This window comes from Rhinolophus hipposideros, assembly GCF_964194185.1.
Source record: "Rhinolophus hipposideros genome assembly, chromosome: 7".
Classification (NCBI taxonomy): domain Eukaryota; kingdom Metazoa; phylum Chordata; class Mammalia; order Chiroptera; family Rhinolophidae; genus Rhinolophus; species Rhinolophus hipposideros.
The window spans coordinates 58,983,263-59,003,995 of NC_138053.1; the positions used below are offsets into that span (position 1 = coordinate 58,983,263).

At 32.4% G+C, this 20,733-nt stretch overlaps 1 protein-coding gene across 1 annotated transcript in view; it reads left to right on the forward strand.

Moving 5' to 3' along the window:
* Window positions 1-20,733, forward strand: part of ADAMTS6 (ADAM metallopeptidase with thrombospondin type 1 motif 6) — a 263,654-nt gene that overhangs the window by 106,857 nt on the left and 136,064 nt on the right. Inside the window, exon 9 of the mRNA XM_081054061.1 lies at window positions 1,719-1,824. Within this exon, the coding sequence (XP_080910187.1) occupies window positions 1,719-1,824 (106 nt within the window). The remainder of the gene's footprint in view (window positions 1-1,718; window positions 1,825-20,733) is intronic.

Below are 20,733 nucleotides of genomic sequence, written 5' to 3' on the forward strand. Positions count from 1 at the left end.
AGTAGTCACATGGCACATACCAACAACAACAACAACCACAACAAACAAAAAGCTAACCGATAGAATAATATATTTGAGGAAATACAAGAAATGTAATTTAATGATAATTATTTTTAGTAATCTTTTTTTTTAAACCACAGTGCATAAAGCTCAGAACAGAAACAGTTTGGCATTTTTCTTCCCATGTCATGGACGATATTGAACCCAATAGTTTAAAGCCAGATAATGTACTGCAAACTCCTTTTTTTCTCTGTCTCCCTTTCTCTCAGTGGAGTTTGAAAGTAACATTTATTTCTGATTTATTTTTTATTAAAATATTTTGATTAACCAAAAAAATTAAGTCACCCTGTCCTTCTTTTTACATCTTCTTCTTCAACAAGTCCCTCTTTTTACAGCCTCTACTTCAGGTTCCAAGACTTTTAAGTGAATAGAAGGGCAACACAGGGTGACACTAGTTATTTATAATAAATCTATACGGCAGAAATCAACCCCTCCCCCAACTCCTGCCCCATCCACATAAAACAATAGGAAAAGTAAACAATCTAATAGCAAATCCAGCACTAATCTCATCTCTGTTCCAATGTGGTTGTTATATTGATAATTTATATTAGAAGATACGGAAAAACAATTTCTAGAGATTTCTTGTTAGTAAAAATATAAATTGAATAGCTTTTGCTGTTCCAAATTAGTGCAACTGGGAAATTGTATCTAGCACAGAACATTGTTTATTGTGCTAAATAAATATTCATTGAATTGGATTAAAATCACTTTTGGTGGAAAGATAATTATTAATATTTGGGTGATGATAGTAGACTACCAACATAAAGTGTTTTTCCTATTTTTCCTTCAGTTTCTTCTAAGTAACTTTCATCCCTATGTGTGTTAAGTATGATTTGGTATCTGTTTCCCTATAACACATGACATTTTATCATTTTGAAATAAATCCTAAAGCTTTTACATACTAAAATTCCCAAGGGAAGAATATGTTGAGTAACATAACATTTCACTAGAATCAGCGAATTAACACCATAGTTTTTGCTTTATTAGTAAAACTCTAATGCATTGAAGAGGGATGGGAGAGGGGAGAACTACACTGAATATGTGAATGACTTTTCTACCATTAAAATACTTAAAGAAATTGTTGCATCACTATCAGGACTAATTTCAGAATATTAAAAAAACACAAAAACTTCCCATTTTTAACAGTTCTCCTTTTTCTCTTTTGAATCATTCATTTTTGTTTTTATAAAAATGTCATTTTTAAAAACCATTTGGGATTCCCTTTTTTTTTGTAACTAAAAAGTTGCTTGTATATTTTTATGAACCCACTAAATTTAAACAGATCTCTTTAGAAAAATAATGTGGATATATTTTGCTTTCTACAGCCTGTAGAATGTTAAAATAGAAATGCTTTCTTGAATTCCCTCTTCTGGCTCAAGTTACTAGGTGGTCCCAAGTTACCAGAAGTAAAATTTATAAATCTAACCCCTAGTCTAGACATTTTCCAGCACTGACTGCAGTTCAAAAAATATTAATGTCTAGCCGGCAAAGTGAAACTCCCCCCAGTGATTTTGCAAATGACTAGAAAGTTAACCTTTTGCCAACTGCTCCTTCTGTGCATGGAGGTTATTAAAAAGAATCCAGGCATTTATAAGCATGGGCTTTTTAAGACTGAAACACCTTGGCTTGACCCTTTGTGTCTCCTTGTGTTTATTCAGGCTTGGCCTCTGTGGCTGGAATGTGTGAGCCTGAAAGGAGCTGCAGCATTAATGAAGACATTGGACTGGGTTCAGCTTTTACCATTGCACATGAGATTGGTCACAAGTGAGTGAGTTTAAGAAAATCAAAATAAATTTTAGAGCTCCACTCTTTTGAGCAAACTCATAACTACTGTGTGGAACGCATGTGCTCAACCATATTTTACTGCCTCTTTGTCTGAATTCAATCGAGAATGTTATCATTCTGGATGTTGGGATAAATCATCTTAAGAACTGGAGACTTGTTAAATAATCTTTCTAATTCAATGACTAGTATTCTCGGAGTGGTGAATGCACCACACTTAAGTTTTGTTATATACGTACATATGAAATAATTTAGCTTTAGTATGGTCTACTCAACACCCTGTTCCTCAAAGTCAAATGGTTAAAATGATCTTTCTTTTCCTCAAGTGACAACACCTATATATTTTAAAATCATCATTGACACCACTACCATAAAATGTATTTTGAGTTTTCACGCTTTACACAGCTGTGAGCATATCTTTTCCAGGCCTAAAATTTGTGTGATCATTGCTATGATACTTATATTTTCAGGTGTTATTGGGGGGAAAAAATACTGCTGTTATAAGAGTAGTGAGATATCATCCTCACTATTTTTTAAGAGGATCTAGAGTTTTTAATATTTGTTTTAAATAAATGTGTGCCAAAAACTGTCCTATGGCTCCCCACCTTCCCTCCAGCAATAAAACCCTTACTTTCTGTACTTCAAACAACAGACAATAAGTAAATGTAAAAGCCTGTTTATGTGGAGGAAGAGAGAAGTTTGATAACTTTAAAAGGACAGTCAAACATTTTTATTCAAACAAATAGCCTATTTGCAAGAACTCCTGACATTTGTATGATTTAAGTTTTACAGTCTGCTTTTTTGGTAGAGAAATGGGTGAGGGAAAAAAAACCCAATAAAAATGAATGTTTATTATACACTTGCCTCAGAGGTCATTCCTGAAATAAATCTGTAGTTCAGCTTTTTTTTTTTTTTTTTGAAAGTGGAGAGTAAAATTGGGTCAATCTGTTACATTATTTTGAAAATTGCAATTGAAATTTTACCAAATTGGTATTGATTTATGTGTAACTTCAAGTAACCGGCAAGTTTCAAAGCTGGTTTGATTCAGACATTGGGAAAAGCCAATATTATATTCTTAATGAAGTCCTAAAACTATCGGTATTCTAGTTCCCATTGCAATACGCAGCAGGGAACAAAAGGGAAAAGCCCTGTGAAGCGGTCAGTTTATCTTCAACACACTTAAAACTCTGGCTCATTAATGACTGTCATAATCTTATGCAACCAGACTGAATATAACAGATTCTGTTAGATTCAATTAAATTGAAAGATCAGAACAAGTAACCCAGCGGATGAATAATGTGTGTATGAGAGCACCGTTACTTCCTGCAGTCACAAGTTAGTCTACGCCAACATATGCCTATGCATTGCGAGCCCCTTCTGGTATGGACTTAACTAGTGGGGTAAGGGTTATCTCTGTATCTTTGAAGATTCTAACTGAGCTGCTCTTAGCCTTCCCAGCTTTTTTCGTAGGCCTAATGGGTAATTCTTTTTAATTTTTTCTATGACGAATGGTTTATACCTTATGTGTAAGAATTGTTAAAGATGTGAATGTACCTCTTAAGATTTTATGTGGAGTAACTTTATCTTACAGCTAATTTATGTTTGATAGTGTGAGTGTTAAATGTGGGGGTTTATGGGGGTGGAGAATCTATTATATATTGAGAGCCAGAAGAAATATTTCCATTGAAAATGTTATTTGACAGACTAAAAATTAGCTTTCTTTCCACGTATCGTTGATTACTATGTGACCATTCCAAACCCTTTTTCCCCAGATCACTAGGCAGGATGTGTTGTTTAACATATTATCTTTTTCAATATGTTAAACTATTATTTGGTCAGTTAGGAAAAATCTATTTCATGGATAAAGATTCCTTTACTTGCATTTAAGATCTTAGGGTTTAGCTTTGAGGCACTTAGCAAGTCAACTCTGGCACATCTCATAACCCCTAAAATACAGTGCTCTCTATTCTTCCTGAAACAAAGTCACAGCTACGGTAAATACATCAAGTACACATTTCAGGTAAAGTGTACTGAATTTTTGTAACTTATTGTTTAGTAGGGTAGATGTTAAGTGATGTGATGATACCTACAGATTCATCGCACTGAAGAATGTTTGACCATGAATTACTGATAAGTGTCCCTGCTGAGGCACTAGAATGTGATTATTGTCTATCTTTCAAAAAACTGTGTAGAATATGGTTTTGCACCCATTGTATACTTGTGTAGGGATAGAATACCCATTTTATACAGCCATGCGATAACTTTCTTCTTTGGCTGGGCCTTAGTGACCACTTTTATTTCTCTCCACGCCTTTGTGAAAACAAGAAATCAGTTTTCTTGTCAAATGAAAAAAACGAGGTTTATGCTATATTTAAATGACATGTCTAACTTTAATGTGGCTATAAACCAAACGCACTTAATGAAACTGTATATAAAAGAATGTTTTCTGAAAGACATTTTGAATTATGTAGTTGCCATAGGTTTTAGAAGTGGAAAAAAATATGATGTTGGAGAGGGGTTGCAAGAATTTAACCAGACCTCTAGTATATTGAGAAAGTGATCTAATGTATCCATACTGTACAAAAATAATCTTAAAAAGAGATCTTAAAAATATTCATGTTTTTTAGGGATGCACATTGAAGTATGCAGGACTGAAGAGACAGGACGTCTGAGATTTGCTTTTAAAAGAAAGGGAAAAAAAAAGAAAGATAAAGCAAGAATAGCAACATGTTGAATTTTATAATCTTGATGTGTGGATGGGAGTTCATTATGCTACTTACTCTCTCTACTATTATATATGTCTGATTTTTTTTTCCACAAATAAGAATAGGTCCTAAGATCATAAATCTGTTAGATGTGACAACTCATTTATTAATTGATAGTGATTGAGTGAACTAGGACTGTGATTCTGAGAAAATTTAAAGAAGTGTTAAAAGAAGTATTGAAAACTGCAGGGATATATTTGGTCTTGCTTTTGGAAATCAGCATCAGTGTTTGATCTTACCAATAGGAATACACTTTCTATAGAAGATTGGCTAGGAGATATATTTTTTTAAAAAGAAGAAATGTGGCAAAACTTCAGGATACAATTATTAGATTTCCTGTGTTAGGAAGCTTCTATTACTGTTTTTTTCTAATCCAAACTTCCCTTCTGCTGTAAGTACCTAAGTGCCTTTATATGCTTGATCAGTGTTGTGTTTTCATAACAGAAGGCTAATTATAAACATATACGAAGCTATTTGCAACTTTAATGCCTTTTGTCTAGTTTTGGTATCAAAATAATATTAGTCTTATAAAATTAGTTAAGGAGTATTCTGTTTTCTGGAAGAGTTTGCTTTCTCATGAGTATATTTTAAACCATACTTAGGCATAATTTACATATAATAAATGTGCATCCATTTTGTGTACAGTATGAAGAATTTTGACAAATGTATATAACCATGTAACCACCACCACAAACCACATATCCACCACCACAATCAAGATATCAATATTTCCATTACAAAAACGTCCCCTAGTTCCCTCTACAGTCTCCACCCTCCTTCCCCTTTCCCTGGCACCAGACAACCACAGATCTATTCTCTATTACTATAGATTAGGCATGTTTTTTCTATAATTTCGTTTAAATGAACTTAAATAGCGGGTTCTCTTTTGTGTCTAGGTTCTTTCCCTCAGCACCATGTTTTTGAGATTCATCTATGGTGTTGTGTATCAGTAGTTTTGTTTTGTTTTGTTTTGTTTGTTTTGTTTGTCTGAGTAGTATTTCAAATCACATATCACATTTTAGATTGTTTTTAGTTTGGGGCAATTATGAATAGGACTTCTGTGAACTTCCATGTACAAGTATTTGTATGGTCATATGCTTTCATTTATCTTGGGTGTTACTGCTAGTATGATATGTGTTAGTTTCACTTTTACATTCCCACTAGCAATCTATGAGAGTTCTGATGACTTCAGATACTTGCCAACATTTGTTGTTATCCTTTTGATTTTAGCCATTATTATGCATTCTAGTGGTATCTCATTGTGGTTTTAATTAGTTGATCATTTGTTTTCTGATAAACAAATGAAGTTAGTGATGATGAGCATCTTTTCATATGCTTATTTGTCATTCATTGTCTTTGTTTATTCAAATCCTTTTTCCATTTTTTTTTTTAAAAAGATGCTTTCTTCTTATTGAGTTGTAAGACTTCTCAACATCTGGGTAAAAGTCATCATCATATATACATAATGTGAATATTTTCTCCAAGTCTGTTGCTTGCTATTCATTTTTTAAAATGATTTCTTGTGAAAAGCAGAATTTTGATTAGTCTAACAAAATTTTTCTTTCACAATTTGTGTTTTTTGTGTCTAAAGAAATCTTTGCCTACATCTAGATTGAGAAAAATGTCTTATATTTTTGTCTAGAAGTTTTATAGTTTTAGCTTTTATGTTAAGATCTGTGATTCATTTTGAGTTAATTTTTTTTTGTACGGTGTGAGGTAGGGTTGAGGTTCCTTTTTTTTTTTCCATAGGAGTATCCAGTTATTTTAGCACAATTTGTTTAGGAAAATTGGTTGATTTATACTTTTCTGTTATGTCTTTGTCTAGTTTGGTTATTAGTATAAATTTAGTGTTATAAATTGAATTAGGAACATTTCTAGTTTCTGAAAGAGTTTGTGTACATTAGATGGATGTTATTTCTTTCTTAAATGTTTTCTAGAGTTTACCAATGAGGCCATCTGAGCCAGAAATTTTCTTTGTGGGAAGATTATAAATTAATGATTTAATTTTTATAACGTGTTATCTAAATCTTTTGTCTTTTTTTATTATGTCTTTCAAAGTATTAGACTATTTTAGCTAAATTGTCAAATTTATTATGATATGCTTGTTCCTTATATTCCTTATTGTCTTTGTAATATAAATAATCATTTTCCATTATTCATTTCTGATATTTGTAATTTGTGTTTTCTCCTTTTTTCTTTTTTCCAGCTTTATTGAGATATAATTGACATTTAGCATTGTATAAGTTTAAAGTGTACAATGTGATGATTTGATACATGTATATATTGTGAAATGATTATTGTGCTAAGGTTAGTTAACACATTCATCACATCATGTAGTTACCCTTTTTTAGTATGTGTGTGGTGAGAACATTTAAGATCCCTCCTCTTAGTAATCCTCAAGTGTACAACACAGTATTGTTAACTATAGTCACCATGATTCTCACATGAGACCCTCCAGAACTTATCATCTTATAACTAGAAGTTTGTACACTTTGAACAAAAATTCACCCACACTGCAACACCTGACAACCACCAATTTACTCTGTGTTTTTATGAGTTCAGCGTTTTAGATTCCCCATAAAATGAGACATACAATATTTGTCTTCTCTATTTTGTTTCACTTACCATAATGTCCTTAAGGTTAATCCATGGTGTCATAAGTGGCAGGGTTGCCTTTTTTTATGACTGAATAATATTCCATATATACAATGGAATACTCTGTTACACATAAAAACACACACCACATCACTTTTATTATTTTTTTAACCATTGATCCATTGATGTACACTTAGGATGTTTCCATATTTTAGAATTACTTTTTCCATATCCCGTAAGTTTTAGTATGCTGTGTTTCCATTTATGTTTGCCTCAAGATAGTTTTAAGTTACTCCTTTGATTTCTTTTTTGACCCATTGAGTATCCATCAGTGTGTTGTTTAGTTTTCATGTATTGGCATTTTTTTTTTTTGCTTTTTTCCTGTTTTTCATTTCTAGTGTCATATTATTATGATCAGAAAATAGATTTAAAGTGATTTCAGTCTTTTTAAATTTGTTAAGACATGTGTTGTAACCTATTGTGTGATTTATCCTGGAGTATGTTCTGTATGCTCTTGAGAAGAACGTGTATTCTGCTACTGTTGGATTGAATGATCTATATATGTCTTTTAGGTACATGTGACATAAAGTGTAGTTCAAGTTCAATGTTTATTGATTTTCTGTTTGAGTGATCTATACATTGTTAAAAGTTGGGTATTGTAGTCTCCAATTATGGTTGTTTGTTTCTCCTTTTTGTTCTGTTTGTATTTGCTTTTTATATTTAAGTACTTCAATCTTGGGTACATCAATATTTACAACTGTTATATTCTCTTGATGAACTGATCCCTTTATCATTATATATGACCTTTTTTGTCTTTCAGTTTTTGAGTTAAAGTCTATTTGGTATGGTATAAGTTTAGCTACCCTGTTCTCTTTTGGTTTACATTTGCATGGAATATCTTTCTCCATTCCTTCACTTTGAGCCTATATGTGTCATTGAGGTGTGTCTCTGGTAGGCAGCATATAGCTGAGTCTTAATTAAAAAAAAAAAAATCCATTCAGCCTCTCTATGTCTTTTGATTGCAGAATTTAGTCCATTTACATTTAAAGTAATTATTGATAGGTAAGGACTTAGTAACACCATCTTATCAATGGTTTTTGGTTGTTTTGTAATTTTGTTCAGTTTTCCTCTTTTGTGAATTGGTTTTCTGTTGTGATGTGCTTTGATACCCTTCTCTTTACGTTTTGTGTATCTACTATAGGTTTCTGCTTTGTGATTACCATGAGCCTTACATAAAACATGATATAGACATAATAGTCTAAGTTTATAACTTCAATTGTATAGAAAAACTGCCTAATTACTCCTCATTTATATTTTAAATGTCACGATTTATATCTCTTTATATTGTATATCAATAAACAAATTATAACTATAGTTAGTTTTATATTTATATTTTATTTGTTCTTTAACATTTAGTTGAAAGTTAACTTCTTTAACTTTTATAGTAATTAGCACACCTCCATATTACAATATTGGAACATTTTGAATTTCACTTTATACTTTCCTTTACCAGTGTGTTTTATATTTTTATTTGTTTTCATATTACTTATTAGCATCCTTTCATTTTACCTTGAATAAGTCCTTTTAAGATTTCTTGTAGGTCTCGTGGTGATGAACTCCATTAGCTGTTTTTGGTGTGGAAAAGTGTTTATCTCTCCTTCATTTCTGGACAATTTTGCCAGGTTAAGTGTTCTTGGTTGGCAGCTCCCCACTAAACCCCCTCTCCCCAGCACTTTGAATATATACCACTTTCTCCTGGTTGCAAGGTTCTGCTGAGAAATCTCCTGACAGACTCTGAGGATTCTCTTGTATGTGAGGAATTTTTTTTTTCTTGCTGCTTTTAACATTCTCTTTGTCTTAGATTTAAGACAGTTTTGTTTTCATTTATCTTGGAATAGATATATTTGGGTTGAAACTATTTGGGCACCTATTAACTTCATTAACTTGGATGTACATATCTTTCCCTAGATTTGGAAAGTTCGCAGCCATTATTTCTATAAATAAGCTTTCTGCTCCTTTCTCCCTTTCTTCTCTTTCTGGAACTCCAATATAGTTTTTGTTTGATTGTTTGTTTGTTTTTTTAATTGTGTAATTGATATAAACTTTCTTCACTTTTTTTCATTCTTTTTTGTTTTGCTCCTCTGAAGGGATAATTTCATTAACTTCTTTGAGTTCACTCATTTTTTTTCCTTCTTCTGCTTTGTCAAGTTGGCTGCTGAAGGTTTTTATTGAATTCTTTAGTTCACTCATTGTATTCTTCATCTCTAGGATTTCTTTTTTCTTTTCTTTTCTTTTTTTGAATGGTCTCTATTTTTCAGTTGTTGTCGAACTTCTCATTTTTTCATGCATTGTTTTTCTAATTTCATTTAGTTGTATATTTCTGTTTTCCTGTAGTTCACCTAATTTCTTTAAGAGAATTATTCTGAATTCTTTGTTAGACAGTTAATAGAGCTCTATTTCTTTAGCGTCAGTTATTGGAGCTTATTAGTTTCCTTTGATCCTGGAAGTTTACCTAAGTTTTTGTGGTCTTTGTATCTTTGCATTGGTATCTGTGCATTTGCAGAAGCCATCTCCTCTTTCAATCTCTTACAACTCTTGTGTGGTGCTACTAATGTACTTTGTTGTCATAGCTGGTGTCAGATGTGCTGCATTGCTGCTGGGAATCACTGGTTGGGCAGGGTTGGAGGCTGTGCTTAGCAGTTGGTTTGGATCAGTGACTTGCTGTGTGGGTGAGGCTCTGAAGTGGATGCCGGGCTGTGATAGACTGATGTTGGGAATCCAAACCTGACACAACTGCCCAGCCAGAAGGGGTCATTGGCTGAGCTTTGCAGATGAGGGCAGCCACTAGTTGGGATCTTTGCTGTGGTAACAACATTAGCAAGAATGTGAATGCTCATTACTGTGAACCTTGTCTCCCTTCTCTGTCTTTAGCTGATTTGCCTAGTGATCCCCGTGAGGCAGTATCTAAGTGGACCTCCTGGTAAATGTCCTAGAATGCTCCAGAAACTGGATGACCACTTTGGGCTTTCCTTTTTCCATTGGAGAAACTCTTGGTGTGGTACTTCTCTGGCCAGAGAGAGGTGCAATATTGTCAAAGTGAAACTGCCTCCCTTACTTTTCTAGTGTGGTTTTTGTCATTTTTGTTTGTGTTATTTAAGGGGATGCTTCTGCCTCACTCCCAGGTTCTAAGATCTTCACAGAGGTATCTGATTTGTGGATACTTGTTATTTGCTCTTTCTGTGAAGGGGACAAAAGTTGGGAACTAAACTATTTTTGCCATCTTGCTGATGTCACTTCTCCTTTGGTCTTGATCAGTATAGCTATAGGTATATTACTTCTACATCTACATTTTTTAAAACGTTGCTTTTGATTTCATTGATTTTTTTCTATTGTTTGCTCATTTTTTAATTTCATTGCTCTACTCCTCATTTTTTCCTTCCTTATGCTTACGTTGGGTTAATTTCCTGTTTTTATCCTTTTAAAGTAGAAGTTTAGTTCATTGATTTTTGCATCTCTCTTCTTTTATAAAAATAGGACTTAGAGCAATAAATTTCTTTCTGAGCCCTTCAGCAGCATCTCACAAGTTTTGTTAGTCTGCATTTTCATTTTCATTCAGTTAACAATGTATTATATTTTTGTGATTTCTTCTGGAATTGTGATCAGATAATATACTCTGTGATTTTAATCCTTCTATATTGACACTTGCTTTATGGTCTATCATATTTTACATGTTGTTGAATGTATCTTGCACCCTTAAGAAGAAAGTGTGTTCTGTTGTTGTTGTTGGGTGGAGTGTTCTAGCATTGTCAGTTAGATCCACTTGATTGATAGTGTTGTTCAAGACTACTATATTCTTACAGCTTTTTAAAAATAGTTGGTCTATCAATTATTGCTAGAGAAGTATTGAAATTTCCAAGTGTATGTGCAGATTTGTTGATTCTCCTATCATTTCAGTTTCACCTATATTTTGAAGTTTTCTAATTAAATCTATCCATCTTTACGATTATTATGTCTTTTTGATCAATCAGTCCTTTACCTTTTTGTACTTAGTAATATTTGTTCTGAAATCTACTTTGTCTCATTAATTAGCAACTCCAGCTTTCATCTTATTGTTTGCATGAAATATGATTTTTTATTTTTCATTGTGAATTTACCTATTAATTATTACCTATTAAGTATTACCTAATACCTATTAAGTATTAATATTTAAAATGGATTTCTTTTGAACAACTTATAGTTGAGTTTTGCTTTTTTTATACAATCTGACAGTTTTTATCTTTTAATTGTATTGGTTACTTACATTTAATGTAATTAGTGATATAACTGGGTTTTGTCATTAAACTTGCTGCTTGGTTTCTAATTTTCCGATTTTTTCCATTTTTTTCTATTTTAATTAATATTTCAAAAAAATGTATTTTTTTCCTTTTTTATTGTCTTCTTTAATTAAAATATATTGGGGTGACAATGGTCAATAAAACTACATAGGTTTCAAGTATACAATTGTATAATACATCATCCATATATTGCTTTATGTGTTCAACACCCAGAGTCAGTTCTCCTTCCATTACCACATATTTGACCCTCTTGACCCTTTTCTACCATCCCCCATACCCTCTAATAGCCACTAAACTGTTGTCTGTGTCTATGAGTTTTTGTTTATTTATTTGCTTGTCTTGTTCCTTTGTTGCCTTTGGTTTTATATCCCACGTATAAGTGAGGTCACATGGTTCTCCACTTTTTCTGTCTGACTTATTTCACTTAGCATAATAATCTTAAGATCCATTCATGTTGTTGCAAATGACAGTAAGTATTTCATCCTTTCTTATGGCAGAATAATATTCCATTGTGTGTGTGTATATATATATATATATATATATATATATATATATATATATCACATCTTCTTTATCCAGTTGTCTATCATAGGATACTTTGGTTGTTTCCATGTCTCGGCCACCATAAATAATGCTGCAGTGAACATAGGAGTACATGTATCTTTACAGATAAATGTTTTCAGATTTTTTTGGTAAATGCTCGGGAGAGGGATTGCTGGGTCATGGTAATTCTGTTCTTAATATTTTGAGGAACTCCACACTGTTTTACATAGTGGCTGTACCAATTTACATTCCCACAAACAGTGTATGAGGGTTCCTTTTTTTCCACAGCTTCTCCAATACTTGTTATTATTTGTCTAGTTGATGATAGCCATTCAACAGGTGTGAGGTGGTTTTGATTTGCATTTCCCTAATAGCTAGTGAAGTTGAACATTTTGTCATCTAGCTGTTGGCCGTTTGTATGTCTTCTTGGGAGAAGTTTCTGTTCATGTCCTCTGACCATTTTTTAATTGGATTGTTTGTCTTTTTGTGTTTTTGTTGTTGTGTTGTATGAGTTCCTTATATATTTTGGACATTAGCCCCTTATCAGAGGTGTTTACAAAAATCTTCTCCCATTCAGTTGGTTGCCGCTGTTTTGTTGATGATTTCGTTTGCTGTACAGAAGCTTTTTAGTTTGATTTAGTCCCATTCATTGATTTTAGCTTTTGCGTCCCTTGCCTTTGAGATCAAATTCATAAAATCCTCTTTAAACGCAAGGTCCATAAGTTTAGTACCCATGCTTTCTTCTGTGCAGTTTATTGTTTCAGGGTCTTATGTCTACGTCTTTGATCCATTTTGAGTTAATTTTGGTACATGATTATTGGCTATACCTTTGTGGTTTGTTTATCTATTTTTCAGTGGTTGCTCTATGGTTTACAATGTTGCACTTCACCTGTAATATAAGGTATTATATGTTTTTTCTTCCCTCCCATCCTTTTGTTATTATTGCCAGAGATTTTTACTTCTTCGTATGTTGTAAGTCCTACAAGTCTGTGTTGTTTTTGCTTTAGGCAGTCTATTATCTTTTATAGAAACTAACAAATAAAAAAGCATATTTTATACTTACACATGTATTTACCATTTCAGGTTCTTTTTAAAAAATTCCTTCATGTGGATCCATGTTTTCATCTATTATGTTTCTTCTGCCTGAAAAACTTGTGTTAGTATTTTTTATAAATACCTGGCAACGTTTTCTCTTAACTTTTGTTTTTCTGAAAATTTTTAATTTTATATTCACTTTTGAAGGATATTTACATTGAGTGAAAACTCGCTGTTGGCAGTTTTTTGGAGCAAAGTCACTGAAATATAAAAGAATATGATGCATCATGATGACTATATGGACTTTAATGATGCAGAATGGTGAAATGCTTAAAGAATTGTGAGGTGAAACTGGTGAGGTAGACAAGTAAATGATAAAGGTAACATATAAATAATAAGGAGCCTGCATATTATCTCTTAGGACAGTGGAAAGTTACTGAGTAATTTTGAACATATATGCCATGTTCAGATTTTCATTTTTGACAGTTCATTCTAGAAGGGGCAACAGATATGACTTTCACATGGGAAACATGGTCTTAGTGATTAGTTCTTTTGCTACATTACTGAATTTGACTTGCTAATATTTTGTTGAGGATTGTTGCATAAGAAATGTTGGTCTTTATTTTCATTTCTTATAATATATCTGATTTTGATATGAGGTCATTCTTTATTCTACTGCTGGTATTCAATTTACATGTGTGTTATACCTTCAGATAGTGCCCCAGAGTTTATGGATGTTGTATTCTGTTTGTTTGTTTGTTTGTTTTTCTTTTTCATTCTTTTTTTCTCTCTGCAGTGTAGTTTGGGAATGTTCTATTGACCTATTATCAAGCTCACTGAATCTTTCCTCGGCTGTACTGAGACCATCAAAGGCATTTTATAACTCTCTTATAGTTTTTGATTTCAAGCATTTCCTTTTGATTTTTTTCTTATAGTTTTAATCTTTCTGCGTACATTACCTATCTCCTCTTGCATATTGCCTACTCTTTCAATTAGAGCTTTTAACATATTAATCATAATTATTTTAAATTTCTTGTCTGTTAATTCCAGAATTTGTGTCATATCTGGGCCTAGTTTTGATGCTTGTTTTGTCTCTTTTTACTGTGTTTCAAAATGCCTAGGTATTTTTTTAAAATTTAAAACCAGACATGATGTATTGGGTAATGACTGAGGTAATGTGATGTGTCTTTTAATGTGACATAATAGGCATTCTGTCAATAATTTTTAATGAATGGATGAGTCATGAATGTTTATATTGTAAGGTCCAGGTCTAAAATGAAACTTGAAGTTCTTTAAGGCTTTCTATCATTTGAAAGAAGCAAATTAACTTCTTTTTTTTTAGCATGGAAGCATTTTTAGTCAATGGAACATGACTGAAGCATTTTACTCTTGTCAGTTGATTAAGCTTCAGAGCTGTATAGTACCATTGTTATTTACATAAAATACTTATACCATGCATGATAATATTATTTTCTTATTTTTCTCCATTTACATTAGATTTTATAAATCTATTACAAAATTTTATATTTTTCAAATTATACCATATTGCTATTATTATTAATATGGTACTCATTATTGTCTTTTTATAAATATTACATTTTGGTCAGGCCCGTAAGATGCCAAAATTCTGTTACTAATGTGTCTATATACATACTGCGTGCACATACATACACACGTATATTATATATACAAAATATATTTTCATATATACAAGTAGGCAGTCACATATGTAAGCATGTTCCCAAATTAGCTAAAACAATGAAATTAGTTTTTTAGGAAAGTTATTATAATAAAGTTTAACAATCAAATAATTTCAATAATTAAGCCTTTGCCATGTTATCCACTAATGACCAATAATAGATAAGTCCAGTCAGGTGGTTACTGCATTAAGTATCTTGAATTATAGAATTAAGTAAGTATGTATGTGTATATGTGTTAAAAAAGTAATAAACCTACTGAAGTAGAATTTAGTCAATATCAACTTTGTTAAGGGATTCCTTTCATTTTGCTGGAAAAACAAAGAAATCAATTTGTTGGCAGATAATATCATACTAATTGGTTGATATGAATTTCAGCTGCTATAAGCTAATTTAGTTACATTTTCCACTTAGTACAAGGAAGATCATAATGGCAAAAGTTCCCTTTTTCTAGCTAACTTCCCTATCTTTGCTGTGATTATCACACACACACATACACACACCAACACACTCACCAACACCACACCAAAATCTTGGTATATCTCTAATAGTCTGTTTCCTCTGGTCCCTTCCATCTTTACAGTTTCATGAAAGGATAAAAGTACAAAGTAGTAGTAGAAACGATGTAATTGTATTACAGTGATTTCATCATTGGCTTTGGAAACCTAACTTTCAACTCAGAAGTGATTATACTAAATGCAAATTTTCTTTATACAGGTATGGAAAGTGTCTAGATTCTGCTAGGCACACCCCTCCCCCATTAAATATTTTCCTGAATAAGTTCAAAATCTTGAGTTCACTTAGTTTAGTAAATTGTATATAAAGTCAAAAAGTAGAATTGAGTTCCAAATTCTGTTTTAGAAAACACATGAGCAAATTGTAATAACTATCCTATTGGGTAACTATTAAATCTAAAAATGTTTGCCAGATGTGGGTATAGACGGCTCTGAGTACACCCATTAAATTTTGTCTTTGCTTTATTATAACAAGTGATTCATAGCCAAGATAAGTTATAAATAAGAACAGATCAAAGCGATTACAAATGGAAAATAATTTTGAAGAAAGATGTCTCGTTATTCCCTTATATTTTTCTGCTACAATGTTAGTTTTGAGATTTTATAGTTGTCACAATTTAGACTATCATTAGCTCATCACTTTTTAGAATGAAATTTAACAATTTTTAAAAATTAGGAAACTTATTTAACTCTGTAATTGTATATGTGTTATCTTTTTGCAGAGCTGAGTCAGCATCTATTTTTTTCCTTTAGTTGCTGAATTTAAAAGTACACGCTGTGTGTACTAGTGGTTGTTTAACGATATGCAAGACAGAGTTTAAATACCATGATTATTTAACAAAAAAATGATGTTGATATATTAGCAACACAGTAAAATTAAGATTGTTTACATGCAAAAATTGAATTAGGCATTTTAAGATTTTCCTTCTGTTTGGTTTGAAAACATCTGTTATGATTTTAAAAAGAATCTCCAGACTAAATGCATATTAAATTTATACTCAGTAGTCTGTGTTTACTCTTTTTAATTTTACAAATCTTCCAAAAAAACCAATAAGAATTGTGTACCAAAATGAAGAGTAAGCTATTATTTTCTAGTATAAAATATATTACATTACTCTTGCAGTAAGTGGTCATATAATATATGGTGAAATGGTATAAAATAGAATCATAAATAAGCTGCCTCTTATACATGCTAAAAATAAAAGTAAATAAGGAATTATCTCCATATATATATAAAATCTCCATATATGTATAGAAAACTATGTAATTTACTATAGAAAAATATTTGAGAAAAGCATGTTGTGTCAGTAGATTGATGCGTATGATAGACTGTATCACAGAAACTTAATTTAATGAATAACTTTTATCTCACAATCTTTCAGTGTCTATATAGTAACCACTTTGTCTCTGAGTGGTGGAACAACTTATTTTGATCCAAACTCTTCCCTTTCATCCTTCTTATTATTTATTAAATGATTTTACATATCATTAGTACATTATTCACCATCAAGAGAGGTATGTACGTAGGATGTTTCCCAAATTCTGTCTCTTAGGTTTTACAGTTGATCTCTAGTTAGTCTTTCCCTTATGCACAATGTGATTCAAGAGATTTAATGAGTACCTGCTGTACTTACCTGACATAAAGTATATTGTGGATTCAGTGATGATGAAAACAAAGCTCCTATCCTGAAGGAGCACCTCAGTTTTGTTCATTTTTGCTGTATCATATGGTTGATCAATTGCCCAACTGTTGAGCAATTACTTCAAGAACAACTTCGGACTCACTCTCCTCTCATGAATTAAATAAAAAGCAAAACCACTAGGCTGGGGTTGTGCAGTGATCATGGTCTATCTTTATGAAGGAAAATGAGAAAAATTCAAATTTTTGAATTTAGATTTAATATAATAAGAACCATTTACCTGTAGAACTTTTTGATAATACTTACAAGTCCTTTTTAGAACGTATTCAGTACCTTTCACTTATCTTTTCCTTTATTAAACTAGCTTTTCTCCTAGTAATATTAATTCTGCGGAAAAATTTAAATATGTTCCATTTTGTTTAGTAGTCAATTCCAACAGTGTTGTCATATAGTATTTTTCATTTCAGAGGCACACACTTAGTCTGTAAAATAAGTTACCATCACCAGTTATTAAAGTAGGTTTATGTGGAGGCTATCCTAGACATATAATAACAATGTGTACTATTATTTCTGGAGTAAAATGTTCAAAATCCCAAAAATCAGGCCTAAAACTTTAGAAGTAACATTTTACAGTTTACAAAACTCAGCTTGTGTCACTGGTCTGAGAGGAAAATTTAGTTGCTAAGTTTTAGAACAAAGTATTCTGTATCTATTCAGATACTTGTAATTATATAGACATTTTATTTTAAAATGTTTTACTTTGAAATAGTTTGTGCGCACATGTATGTATATGTGTGTATATTTTAACATATCCGTATGTGCACTGTTCAGATTTAACCCATGTTAATATTGTCCCATATTTGTTTAGGAGCTTTTATTGTCGTTATTTTCAAGGGTTCCCTTTTCCAATATCATGTTGTTTTATTTACCATGGTTTTATAACAGATATTGAAGTTCTCTCCTTCATCAAAATTACTTTGGCTCTTTCTGATCCTTTACTTTCCTATATTAATTTTGGAATCTTGGTGTCACTTTCTGCAAAAAGCATCTGCTAGGACTTTAATTAACCTTTTTATTAAAATGGCATTGATAGGCTACCAGGAGAGTTGCATGATTCCTAAGTGTTTCCCCATGTACCGAAGGAAACTTGTCCTCATTGGGATATAGTCCAGAACCTAGGTTGAGTTTTAGTGAGAGGGCCATCCAGTAAGGATTGTGCCCCAGAGAAGATAAACCCTGCTGGATAGGGTGGGTGTTGAAATCAGGCCTAATGAACAGAATAGAATGCCTTCCCCCCTTTCCCCGCCCCCTTTGATGGGATAGTTGCAGTTCTTAAGATCCTATGTTATTTAAAATTGTGTTTTAAAATATTGTTTGCAAATGAAAAATTGACTAGCAACCAGAGTTTCGAATTCATAATATTATAGTTATGTTCCCTACATAAATTAAACTACTGAAGGCTTTGATCAAACCTAATAAAACAAACCTAATTGTGTCATCTTTTTCCTTTTAAGCCACAATCCACAGTCACTGTCTTCTGTATCCCTTTGGCCTTCACCTGTTATTTTTGAGTGGAGCACAGTACATAAACATCTCTAGTTCTTAGCAAAAGCACACAAAATCATGAGTAAAATTAATAAGTAACTAATAAAATAAGTATGTGTTCCTATGCTACATAGCAGACACAGCTTTATTTCCGTAAATTGATCTAGTTCCCTGTACGCCTTGTTGTATAACCAATAGGGGTCTATTTAAGGCAAATTATATTCACTAGTTAATTAAGCACATTAGATCCAGTTCCCATTATGAGAACTTTACCAGGTTAGTCTGGCTTAAGTAAAACTCCAATCAAGGAACTGTCACTGTCATGAAAGTCCTGTGCATAGCTGTGTATATCCCAGAGGGTAGACAGAAGGGACCCTGGGTTACATGTCCAGGACTTTGATTCTCCAAAGCCCAGTGGAATCCCTGCTCAATAAGTACTGGAATACTTTTCCGGAGTCTCAGGAGCAGGTGAAATAAACAAGGGATGGAGTTACTGAGACTCAGGTATAAGGTAGTGTCTTCTTCACAAGAAACAGGACCAGAGCCAAACTACAGTTACCTCAAAAATTAGCATACCGTAGAACTGGACCAACAATCTGTCATTAATGCTGTTCTACAAAGCTATTGGCTTCAATCTCTTTAAATTCTCCCTAGCAGTGAACAAAACTGGTCCCAGAACCCACAGGTAGAGTTGAGCCTTCCTGTAAGTGTGAGCTATGTAACTCCAATTAGGGGATTTACAAGAACAAGGGAGGCAGGAAAGAATGAAGTTCATCATAGTGAATGTAGAACTCACATCAGCTTCTATGGATCCCATGTTTACAAGAGAATGTTTATTAGATCGGCATTTTAACCTTGTGAGTCTCCTCAGTTAATTCAAATTAGGTCTCAAATGATAGATTTTTTCATCCACTTCACTAAGCCCCTACGCACTTCATCACCAGTTATTAAACTCTGATTATATGGTACTGTGGATAACATGAAATATAAAAAATACTTTCTGCTTGGTGAAGTAACATACTCGTAGCAAAAATGGATCCCAGAGTCAAGCCATACATAAGCTTAAAGATTTATTATTAACAGCCACTTTGGAAGACAGTTTGGCAGTTACTTACAAAACTAAATATACTCTTACCATATCCAAAATGCCTAAATGTGGAGATCAAACTATTACTGGTTTTAGAACATATGATAGAAGTAAATTCCCATGACCTTAAGGGCAAAGAGGGGCTTTTTAAAAACAAGACATAAAGAACACTGATCATGAAGTAGTATATGTTGACCATTTTAACCACATTAAGATTAAACATTTAATCAGAAGGCAACATAAAATGAAAAGCCGGGACAGTGTCAGAAAAGATGTAATTTCAGCAAATTAAATATGCAAAGTACTTGAACATTTTACAAAAGAAGAAATCCAAGTGGCCAATAAGCATATAAAAAGATGTTCAACTGATTAATAACCAAGAAAGTGCTAATTATATCCATCATGATTAGCACAAATTTAATAGTCTGACAATAGCAAATATTGGTGAAGATGTCATGCAAGGAAGATTCTTATACACTACAGGTGAGAATGTAAATTGGTGAAACCACTTTGAAAAGCTGTTTGGCATTGTCTAGTAAAGTTGAAATTTTACATCAACACATATCCTAGAGCAGTGATTCTCAAATTGTTCCATGGACTCCTGTTTTGAAACTATTTTTAGATTGAACTATTTTCATAATACTAAGACTTAATATGCCATGCATTTATCTGTTTGTTTATTTATTTACTTTTGGTTTTTAACTGTATTGATGTTTACAATGGTTGTCCAAAAGCAATGGTCATTGTGCCAGCACCTTAGTGTGAATCAAAGCAACCATAATTGTAATTTGTCACCACCATGTCAGTTGTGCTTAAGCATGTCGTTGACGAAGCCAAAAAATGATTAATTTTATTAAATCATGACCCTAAGTACATATCTGTTAAAAATATTTTGTGTGACAAAATGGGAAATACGTAAAGCACTTCTTGCTCCATATCTTAGTCTGATGATTGTCACAAAGAAAAGCACTTGTGCTATTGTCTGAGATAACCTAGCTACTTTTTTCCCCGGAGCACAATTTTAATGTGAAAGAACTATTGAGAAACTATGAGTAGCTGGCAGAATTTCACTTGAAAAATAAACAAATTAGCTTGTTATTCAAGGAAAACAACAAATACTGTATTGTCAATGATA